The 11,204-nt window shown below is 41.2% G+C and overlaps 1 protein-coding gene across 1 annotated transcript; it reads left to right on the plus strand.

The window, feature by feature from the left end:
- Positions 1-3,988: 3,988 nt before the first annotated feature.
- Positions 3,989-7,309, plus strand: LOC147178314 (homeobox protein engrailed-1-B-like). Its single transcript, XM_086069044.1, has 2 exons — positions 3,989-4,818; positions 6,165-7,309. The coding sequence occupies exons 1-2, from the start codon at positions 4,287-4,289 to the stop codon at positions 6,482-6,484; spliced, it is 852 nt and encodes a 283-aa protein (XP_085925170.1). The 5' UTR covers positions 3,989-4,286; the 3' UTR covers positions 6,485-7,309.
- Positions 7,310-11,204: the final 3,895 nt, after the last annotated feature.

The raw sequence follows: 11,204 nt of genomic DNA on the forward strand, positions 1-11,204 counted from the left end.
GCTCAGACCGTACACCTGCATCAAATTGGTCATCACCCAGAAAGAAGCCAAAGATGATGCACAAAAAGCCCACAGTTCGCTGAAGACAAGCATACTAAGGATATGGATCAATGCAACCATGTGCTGCGGTCTGATGAGACCAAGATAAACTTACTCGGTTCAAATGTTGTCACGCGTGTATGGCGGCAACCAGTCAAGCATGGCGGTGGGAGTGTAATGGTCTGTGGCTGCATGAGTGCTGTCGGCATTGGGAGCTACCGTTCGTTGAGGGAATTGTGAATGACAACATGTACTGTAACATACTGAAGCAGAGCATGATCCCCTCCTTCCGGAAACTGGACCGCAGGGCAGCATTCCAACATGATAATATAATAATGACCCTAAACACACCTCCAAAAGGACTACCGCCTTGCTAAAGAGGCCGAGTGTAAACGTGTTGCACTGGTTAAGTATGTCTCCAGACCTAAACCCTATTGAACATATTGGGACACCCTCAAACGGACACATGTCGTCATGGAGGAGTGGAAGAGGATTCCGGTGGCAACCGTGCCTAAGAGTTAAAGGGACACTTGATTTGTATGGATATTGCCATTTATATAATAGGCCTGTATTTGCTGATTTGAAGACCCCCTTTTTCTTTTATCGCTCAGTTCCTTTGACCCCAATATTAGATATTTTGTTGAATTACAGGTATAATTATTTAATGAAAATCATACAAGTTTCCTCCTGTAAAAATCAGCAAGTATAATCATTTATAAAGGATCTATATGTGTATTTAAGGCAAGTTGTAAAATGTCTGAAATGCTCTTGTTTATGTTCAACAAATTTAAAACACTCATAAATCATGTGCTATCTCAAATGTCCTCCAATCTCGTTACTGTAAAAGTATAGGATTTTTGTCCAAGAAACGTTTCTTGGGAGTGGTAATATGGCGGCCACGCGGCTTCAAAAGGCTTTGCATATCAGCAATCCAGTTATACGTACAGATCAGTGGGGGTCTACCCCTTGGAGGTGGGTGTGGGGGTTAAGTCAAGGTAACCCTTTTGATTTAAATTTAATATATAAAGACATGTGAAACAATTCAGCTTAAGAAAAGCCTTCTCGGTTCTTATATATATCGGTTCTTGTGTTCTTATCTTGGGGATTTTATTACAGAAAGTAAACAGCATGAAATCAGTTAATTTCTCATTATCTTATAAATCAGACATGGTGAGGCTAATCCTTGTTATATTTTCAGTCAGTCATTAAGTGAAGATGTCCACTTAAATGTTGGGGCCGATTGAGAGCCAGTTTTAGACATTATTAGCAATGATTTTGATTGGACAAATAATGTCCGGTCATTTGTCTGACTCCCACCAAGACATGGGTAGAGGGATGGTGTGTACGTGTGTGCGTGTGCGTGTGTGTGTGTGTGTGTGTGCGCGCGCGCGTGTGTCTCTGTCTCTCTTTTTTTTAATGGGAATGTGGAAATGTGTTTGAGAGCCTGGTCGAAGAAGAATTTCTGTCACCATTGTGTCAGACAAAGTAAGCTATTATTTTCTAGTATGTTTAGTGATAAAAACTGGTGGAAACAACTTCAAGGTATTGTAAATATAAATAAACACGTAAAAGTCTGAATTACGTTTTATGCATACACGGGAGTAAGAAATAAATTAACAATTAAGATTCACGTCTGCGCCTTGAAAATCAAGTCAAAATGCATCCTACATTTCTGACAGTAGATGTCAGAAGAGGGCTGTGAATTTTTGCCCCCTCATATTTCCGTGCAGAAACGTGTCTTGGCTATTATTAATATTCCCCACCACGGAAATATTTATTTATTTACTTATTTAGACACATATGGGCACATTTAATTACCCACTCGACCTTTAAAGATCAAAACTAAATTAAACAATAGGCTAGCGTCATAAATGCCTCCTACTACTTCTTCTCTCCGCCACTAGGTGTCAGCACAAGCCGTCAGAGACCATCCAAACAATTGCAATCGTTTCGGTGATTTGGTTGTCTGAGGGTTTGCGACATTAAGCGCATCTGGTGATGTGGTTTTCATGTATTTATTTCCAAAGACAGGCGAGATTAAATGTGATATATAAATACAATAAATTTCCAACTGGAAGTGAAACAAAAAGTAGATTTTGAGACTGTAAAAGCTGCAGTTGCATATACGGGGGCGTTTCAAGTCCATCAGATCTTTAACACATATTTTGAAAGTCTGCTTCGATTATGTATTCTTTAAACATGTAGGTCTATTTATCATAATGGGAACAATTGTTATTCTGATTTTAATCGAATCTGTTTTGATTTCCCTCCAGCTAGATCTTGTATTATAAACACTTTATTGACGTTAAGTCAATTTATGCCTCTTCTTGGTGAATTAATAAAACACAGTGACTGCATGGGAGAAGAAGGAAAAGAGGTATTTTTAGTGTTCCTAAAGACATTACTTGCACCAGAACAATTAGCGTAATGTTTAATATTGAAGTTGTATTCATTTTTTTGCTCGTTTACAACTTGCTATATGTGTTGGATGTACAAGTCATAAAGAATAGGCATTGTTGTTAATTAGAGACAACGTGATGCATTTTTTTTCTCACACAAAGACAATAGCGTTACTTCCCCCTCCCTCACCGTGTGTGTGTGTGTGTGTGTGGGGGGGGGGGGGGGGGTGTAGTATATAGGCTACTCAATAAAAGCGAGGCTGAAGTCCGTCCGTGCATTTATCATCCTATTACGGCGACAAATCTGACTCCCAATACATGAGAGCTAAAATGAATTACCAACGCGAAGCCGTCAATAAAGTCATTTCTGTAAATGGTGTCTCTGAGGGCCCCGGCTATTATTCAACCAGCTTTATCAGCACCTTGGAAATGACGTGGCTTGTAACGCGGGCCCCTGCTTCACTTTGATTAAGGGCCCTGCCAGGGACCGGTGACAGCGCTTTTCACTGGGCTTTTATTCAGCCCTTTGCCGGTGATGAACACCGGCCCGATCGGGCGGAATGAAGACTAATTAAAAGCAATAAATTATCTTTTGCAGCCCCTCTCAAACAGCCCCTCTTTGCAGCACAAGATAAGAGCAGACTGAGGGCTCATTTGCGCACAAAAGGTGCTGCGGCTAAACAGCATACTGATACTGTCCTAATTGGAATTTAATTAAGTAGCCACGGCTTCCGACTCCGGCCTGTGGGATAAAGATTTCATAGCGTTAAACATCAACACGTCCGCGCTATTATGATTATTAATAATGTTATTATTCCAAATCGCCAATTAGTGCGTGAAAGCAACTTTTCCTCGGACATGTTCAGACCATTATGGAAGCTATAAGACTGCTGTTTTAGCGCTTCGCTGTCTGTAAACATGACCTCCCAGTTATTTTCATAGAGCGGATAGGCTATAAGTTGTATCATATAGGAAATACATTTTCCGTGAGGAAATATTAAAACTGAGCTTTAGCTTTATTGTAAACTTATGATTTTTTAAATATTTAATTTCTTTAATTTGGAAACATTGTGCTCCATATTTGTGATGAAATTTGTCATATTTGTCTGATCATCATTTAATTTGAGCTAAAATATTCCATGTAGTTTAAGTTGTATGTATATGTCAATTTATTTATTTCACTATTTTAGTTTTTTTTTATTAATATGACTTGTCTCTAGATTTTTTTTTTCTTTCAGGACAACAAAAATGAATGCATTTTAAAATTGACCTATAAGTATAGAATTGACTGGAAATGTTGGCATGTATGGCATGCAGACCATGTGTTAAGTTGAGTTAGTTGATTGTTTTTGTTTTTGCTGCAAATGCGGTGCGCCTTTGAGCTGGCTGCTGTGTGCGCAAGGCTCGCAGACGCGCGCCTCATATCCTGCGCTCCGATTGGACGAGGCGCGTTGTGACAGAGACGGTTTCGCGACGGGATTGGTCGGCCGCACGCGCGTACTTGCCCTTGCGCTGCGGCTGGGTTGTAAGAGGCAGACCGGAACCGGAGAAGGACGACAACGCTTTGGGGAGAGTGCACACATATTAGCCTACAGTGGGCCGAGGCAGCCAGTGTTTAGAACGCGCATGCAGCTATAGTCGCTCGCTATGCCATCTCTTGGAAAACTATTAAGTGAAGGCGTGCCATCGTCTTTGCGGCTAACGCGTTAAACTTATTCGATTGGCTTCACTCGGGCCCCAAAGGTTTATTTTTTACATGCCGTGTGACTAAATTGGACAACAAAGGGGCGGGAGAGCAACAAGTGGAGTTTGTCGCGGCGAGGCCGACATTTGTCACCGTCACTAGCCATGGAGGAGCAAAAGGAGCCCGCCAGCGGCCGGGACTCGACCGAGGACGAGAGCGTTTCCATGTCACCGAACCTGCCATCGCCTCCCATTATCCTCCCCCACCAGGCCGCCCAGCAAGCTCACAGAACCACCAACTTTTTTATCGACAACATCCTGCGACCAGACTTCGGCTGCAAACGGGAGCCGGGCTATCGCGAGCGCAACCAGACGGCGGGCAGAGAGAACATCAACCCGCTGGCGGCGAGGCCGCACGCCGGCAGCCTGTGCTTGGACTCGAACTGCAGCAGCGACAGCGCCTCGTCGTCGCCGTCCTCCTCCTCCTCGTCGTCGTCTTCCTCGCCCTCTTCCAAGCAGAACTCGGCCAAACAAGCGGAAGGGGCGAGCAACGGGAGTGGCAGGTTTGCAGACAGCCCGTCGGCCATCGTGGTTGTGAACGGCGGCAAAGGAGCGTCTGTGCCCGCGGCCAAGGACCAGCCCATGATGTGGCCAGCCTGGGTGTACTGCACGCGCTACTCCGACCGGCCCTCATCTGGTAAGGCGCTAAAAGCCCCCCAGCGGCAACATATGATTTTATTCATGCAGTTATTCTTCCTCACAGACACTGCTAAAAATCTGTTTTGCCATTTTTGACCAGACCTTGCTGCAAATCTGTGACCTTAACTCGGCCAAGTTAATTTTATCAAAGAAATTGAATATTGAAGGATTAAATATTCATTATTGTCGTTAATATTATATATATATTAGAATTCCCATCTGCAGCAGCTCTCGAAAAGACGATCCCATGACTTTTGCATTGATTCATGATCAAAATTTAAAAACATTGAACTTGTGTGCAGTGTAAATCATTTTATATGTTTTAGCTACTCGCAATAATGCATAATTTCACAAAATAGGCCTATTGATAATTAATAAATTATTTAAAAGTATTATAAAACACGTTATATAGATTTTATTCTATTGGAGAATCTCAATAATGTATATAAAAAAAGTGAAACAAATGTTTTTCAATCATCTATTTATTTGTACGTGGATCTATGCTGACTAATATTTAAAAAAAAAAATAGCAAACAAAGCAAAACACACATCGTGTATTTAGGTCTGCAATGTTTTTTTCCCTAAGGAAATATATATATATATATATATATATGTAAACAGTAACTATATTGTTCGGGCCGTCAAGTGACTTTATTATTATTATTATTATTATTATTATTATTATTATTATTATTATTATTATTATTATTATTATTATCATCATCATCATTATTATCATTATTTAGTGTAATTTAAATTTCAATCACACTGCTTACATTATTTTCGATAGTATATACGTGTGTGTTAACACGGACTTTTCATTTACGTGATGTGTTGAAGGTTTTCTATATTTTTTCCCCCTTTTGGCCATTTGTGGTTTGACGATGTTATTATCAATCTGTGTAATTTTTGTTGATGATTTGTATTTTTTCCCGACGCTCCAATTTGTTCCATATTTATTTCAAATCAAAGCTGAAAATGTGACTCATAGAGCAGGCAATGAAGTGCAGTAGGATTCGTAATTGCAGCGTGGTAGCAGCCTGCTCCTTCACAAAAAGTCTTTCAGCTGTCATTGCAATCGCTCGTTTTATTTTTGCACTCGACTTCAACAACAAGCACGGGAGCGTTTCCGTGCCAAGGTGCCTTTCTGAGTGGACGTGAAGAGGAGTTCCATCACACGTTAGCTTATGGGGGATGCTCGCGCCCGACCCCCCAATCGCCCGCCCGCCCGCTCGCCCGCTCCAAGCTGCTCCTCGTCCGCTTTGGCAGCTCTCTCTCAAACCCTCTCTGGGATCATGACACGTGGATATTTACGTGTTCGTGCCATTGTTGTTTCCACACCAGGGCCGAGGACACGCAAACTGAAGAAGAAGAAGAGCAGCAAGGAGGACAAGCGTCCCAGGACGGCCTTCACGGCGGAGCAGCTGCAGAGACTGAAAGCCGAATTCCAGGCCAACCGCTACATCACGGAGCAGCGAAGACAGTCGCTGGCCCAGGAACTGAACCTGAACGAGTCCCAGATTAAAATCTGGTTCCAGAACAAGCGGGCCAAGATCAAAAAGGCCACGGGCTACAAGAACGGCCTGGCGCTGCAGCTCATGGCCCAAGGACTGTACAACCACTCGACCACCACCGTGCAGGACGAGAAGGAGGAAAGCGAGTAGCGCGCTTGCTCGCATTACTACTATATGGACATCGTTGCTATTAAAAGTTTATATAGCCGCTGCAGTTATCATGTGGTATACAAGTATATTTAATTACCCCCCCCTCCCCCGCCCCCGTGGTCCCCCATCTCTCACCCCGTGGTTGTTTTGAAGATGCATAATGTGCCCCTTCATGTTTCCTTCACACATCGCAGACCCAGAAAAGCCAAAGATTTTCATATGTTCACATGTATGGATTCAACATGTACAAATTAAAAGGAAAAACACACGCGAGCTCGCTGAACTTATTTCCCGATTTCTTTTTAGTTCACGCAGCTCGGGGCGTTGATGTGGTCTGGCCCCGTGTTTGTGGAGAAAGCCAAAATAATGCTGAAGACTGTTGCCTCATTTTCAATAACACGGCGAAATTAGAAGGGAGGCCGATGTGACGGAACCAATTAGAGCAAGCGTGAGTAGCCAGCAACCTCGTCAAGATCAAGCTCGTGTAAACACGCATACGCGCACGCGCAGGCACGCACACACACACATATATACACACACACACGCGCGTATATGAACAATGGTTTATAAATTTGACTGCATGAAAAAAAATGTTATCTGAATTTTCATTCATTTCTCTAAACAGCTCACACACTGTAAGAAATATTATAAATAATTTTAATATTGGACGTATATGTAAACGCGCTAATATCATTCCTTGTTGGTGAACCAAACACTCAAGAACTGTTTGGAAAAAGTGTTATAATAATGATACTTTATAACTAGAGAGCCCAGGTTGAAGTTCAATTAATTGACAACATTTAATGTATTTTTAAAATGCAATTTGCGTCAACATGTCAACACACACAATTCATAATCTATCTAATGTGAGTGCAGCATCGTTTTTAAAATGTATGAACGAGTGCAATGTCGTGTGTGTGTGTATTTGTTTATTTGATTAATTAATTATTTGTGCGTATGATTGTGTGTGTGTGTGTGTGTGTGTGAGCGAGAGGGAAAGAGAGAAAATACATTTATGAAAAAAATATGAAAAATGTGTTGGTTTTTTTTACTATTTCCACAAGAGGATGTATAATATATTCAATAAGCAAAACGTAATCCTACAGAACAAAACAAATTATTGATTTGATTTTTTTTTTGTTGAAAGGAAGATAAATATATACATACATAATCATCGACTGCATGTGGTCTGAATTGTTTGTATTATCTCCCCCTATATGGAATGTGTTCCGTACACAAATGATTGTGGATGATGTAATTAAGAGCTAACAAGCTTGCAGAAGTCTGCGGCAGAGGAGCGTCATGCACTTCACGGCCTTCCGCTTTTTCGGCGCCTTTAATTATTTCAAGCAGCTCGCGTTGAGCTCTGCCTATAAAGCAGCAATTTAATAAGCCCGCTCTGTGTTTTTAATTGATTTCCGTAATGACAAACAGGGACAGGGACTTGCTGCGTGTTTCTATGCAAGTTACTCGACTGCTTTTGAAATATAATTGATATTTCACCTCAGACTTTTAAGTGTTTTAGTGGCTTATTTGCTCCAGTGGGCTTTGTGCCTGTAAATCAGCAGGCTTATTATAAATTAGCCTATAGGAAACAAAAGTAAATACCCCCCCCCCCTAAATGTAAAATAATACGCCCACTGCACTTTACTACACCCGCACACGTTCCATGAATAAGCCTACAACACCGCGGTATCAACAAATGTACATTTACAAAATAATAATACTTAGTAGTCTGAGAATTTAACAACTTGTTTAATATGATATCGTAAATTCAGATCGTACTCACCAATTCATTTAACCAAAACGTTAGAAATACCTCAGTGCAGTTACGACAAAAAAAATAAAACCATTACTATCTTAATAACTTTCTTCTCCTGTCACTGCAATGTATGATGGGGTACTCGCTATTGTGCAGATGGGCTAGTATATCTCTTATTGGTGACTATGCATGTATTTTATTTATGAAGGGAAAAATAGGGGGGAAACAAAATTAAACCCATATTTTCTGAGGCTTATTGAAAGCCTTTCGTTGGCATAAGTGAACAATGAAACTTCACTAAAATGTACTAATTAATATTCATGGTCTTTTTTTCTTTTCTTTTTTGACATCTAATTCAATGTAAGCCAATCACTAATGTCTCTGTGTATGGATTGCATTGGTGCTGTCGTCAAGTGTTCATGTCAATTATTAGGAATGAATGCGAAGGTTTCTGATTGGGAAAGACACGCGCGTGCACGCGCACGCGCGCAGGCCTTAATGTGCCTCTAAATTCAGTTTGGCCATCTGGCCTGCATGTGTGAACGGAGGTGAAAAGGCTCTTCACGGTCAGCCAAGCCCACAGCTCGAACACTATAATGATAGTCAAATTCCCTGCTGTGAATGCGGAAGAGGATCTTATGACAGTGTATTTAAAATTCATACAATTATGAAACAGCGAGAGGACCCCCTCTATCCCACCTTGTCATTTAGGGAAGCCGAGGGTTTATCTGTAAAACAAAGAAAAGCCAGGGATCGTTTGCATAGTTAGCATAGTCTGCCTCGCAGGCACAATATGGATTTAATTTATATGCAAATGAAAGCAATAAAAAGGAGAATACACACTGGAAATCTCACATGTTTAAAGGGGAACAGAGTTTGGATTCAGAGCAGGTAGCACCAATGACACAAGCTCAGCCAATTGCTGATGTGATGTTATATAATGTGCTTAAAGTGCACCGAAGATGGCAAAGGTGCATCTCGAAAGAAGCTCTTCTCATGACGTCATGCGGATAACTAGTTGGGAAAAAATACTCTCGTGATGAGTCTCAACGTGCACGTACACGCGCGCACACGCACGCACACACTCACTTTTAGAACCTTGCCACAGAACATTGACCTTTCCATCCATTGCTACGCCTAAATCCGTATTCCGAAATTCTATATGCAGTCGGTGGCACTACCTGCGCCTTGATGCACAATCCACTTTTACAGGCACTGAACTATGAGAAGTGACTCACATTGGCTCCATCATGACATGTTGCAACGTGTAAACTGCGCATACGGGGATAACATACTTTAGTTGTTGGTGTTATAGCAATGCACAGAGATTATTTTAATTTAGCACAAATGGGCCCATTTATTATTGGTTTCTATAATACAGGATAGAAGTGTTATAAAACAAACTTAGCAAATGTTTTCCAAATAATAATAATAATAATAATAATAATAATAATAATAATAATAATAATAATAATAATAATAATAATAATAATAATAATAATAATAACAGCCATGCAATGCAGGGACTGCAATAAATCAAAACATTAAAATAGAACGTTTTGTTTCACAAAAATAACAATTCAAGAATGTGCACAAGTTCATAAAATTAGTGTGGCACTGTTGCATTGTTGATAGAAAGACAAATTGTCAGGTGTCCCCAATTCCTACACAATACAATTTTTAAGATACCCTGTGTTTTATATTCAATAACAATCTGCATTTATTGCCATCTGTTGTTCATTCCATTTCAGATAGAAATTCCATTACATGTTTATTTTTTATTATTATTGTTCTCTCGTATTCTGCAGCAATTAACATTAACGTTAAATTGCCATTTTCAATGAGAAAACTATGTGTGCGTGCGCATAGGGGTGCCTAGTTCTTTAACACCTTTTCCACAATCAGCTCTCACCATGGGCAGGTTTGCTCTGGACGTCTGTCATATCACACACACACACACGCGCGCACACACACACGCACACAGACAAAGGGTGGCATAGAGAGGGAACCTCCCACAATGCAGCTGGGTGGCAGCCATCATTTTAGCGAGTTAAATCCAGATTACATGGAGGATTCAGGCAGCGCCACTTGTTTACTTTGCCCTTCAGGGATGATTTGGATATTGGGGGTGGGGGGGGGGTCATTTGTGTTTAAAATGCTGACGTTGGTCTGGGCAAAGAGTAAAACCTATTTAGGTCTCAGTGTGAGGGAGCGTCTTCGTGTCTTTTTTTCTAAGAAAGTACATCAAAGTGAAGGCTGCTGATGTTTCTTTTTTTAAATAAGACTGTGATGGATTGGAACGACATCAATCAAACGCAGCTCTCTGTTCCTGTGCAGCAAACTCTTGTTTTGGTTAGAAGTTACAGATTTTCTCCAACATAAAGCATAGCGTGTCACCGAGGAGGCGGTGCACTTAAGGGCGAGTTATTCTGGTCTGATTAAAAAGGAAGCGTCAGGAAATGAGAGTGCATCTCCCGCCGCAGCTTTGTTGGCAGACACGCAGACTTTGCGTTGGCACGTTAATCAGCGCGAGGAGTTTGACTGCAAAGTGACAGCAAGATACAGACGGACAGGGACAGAGAGAGAACTCATGTGGATTCATGCTTAAATGCAAATTTGGGACGGGTTTATTAACACACACGCATACACAACGAAACACACAGTGAGAACAAAGGCAAAGGACACCTGGGATTGCCTGTTCTATGGGTGGTCATATGCACCTCAGCCTCTTCTTCATGCCTTCCACATGTGGAAGCACTTCATCATCTCTTGTCTCCTTTGTGTGTGTGTGTGTGTGTGTGTGTGTGTGTGTGTGTGTGTGTGTGTGTGTGTGTGTGAGAGAGAGAAAACCACCTCATGAGAAGATCTAGGCGTGAGAAGAGGATGCACAATGCTATACTATATAAAAAAAGGTGGGTTAAAAATAACCCTAGCATGGGTAAAAAATGGACAGATCCT

The sequence above is a fragment of the Leptonotus elevatus genome, chromosome 2 (genome assembly GCF_054856555.1).
Source record: "Leptonotus elevatus isolate MCC_2025b chromosome 2, RoL_Lele_1.0, whole genome shotgun sequence".
Classification (NCBI taxonomy): Eukaryota; Metazoa; Chordata; class Actinopteri; order Syngnathiformes; family Syngnathidae; genus Leptonotus; species Leptonotus elevatus.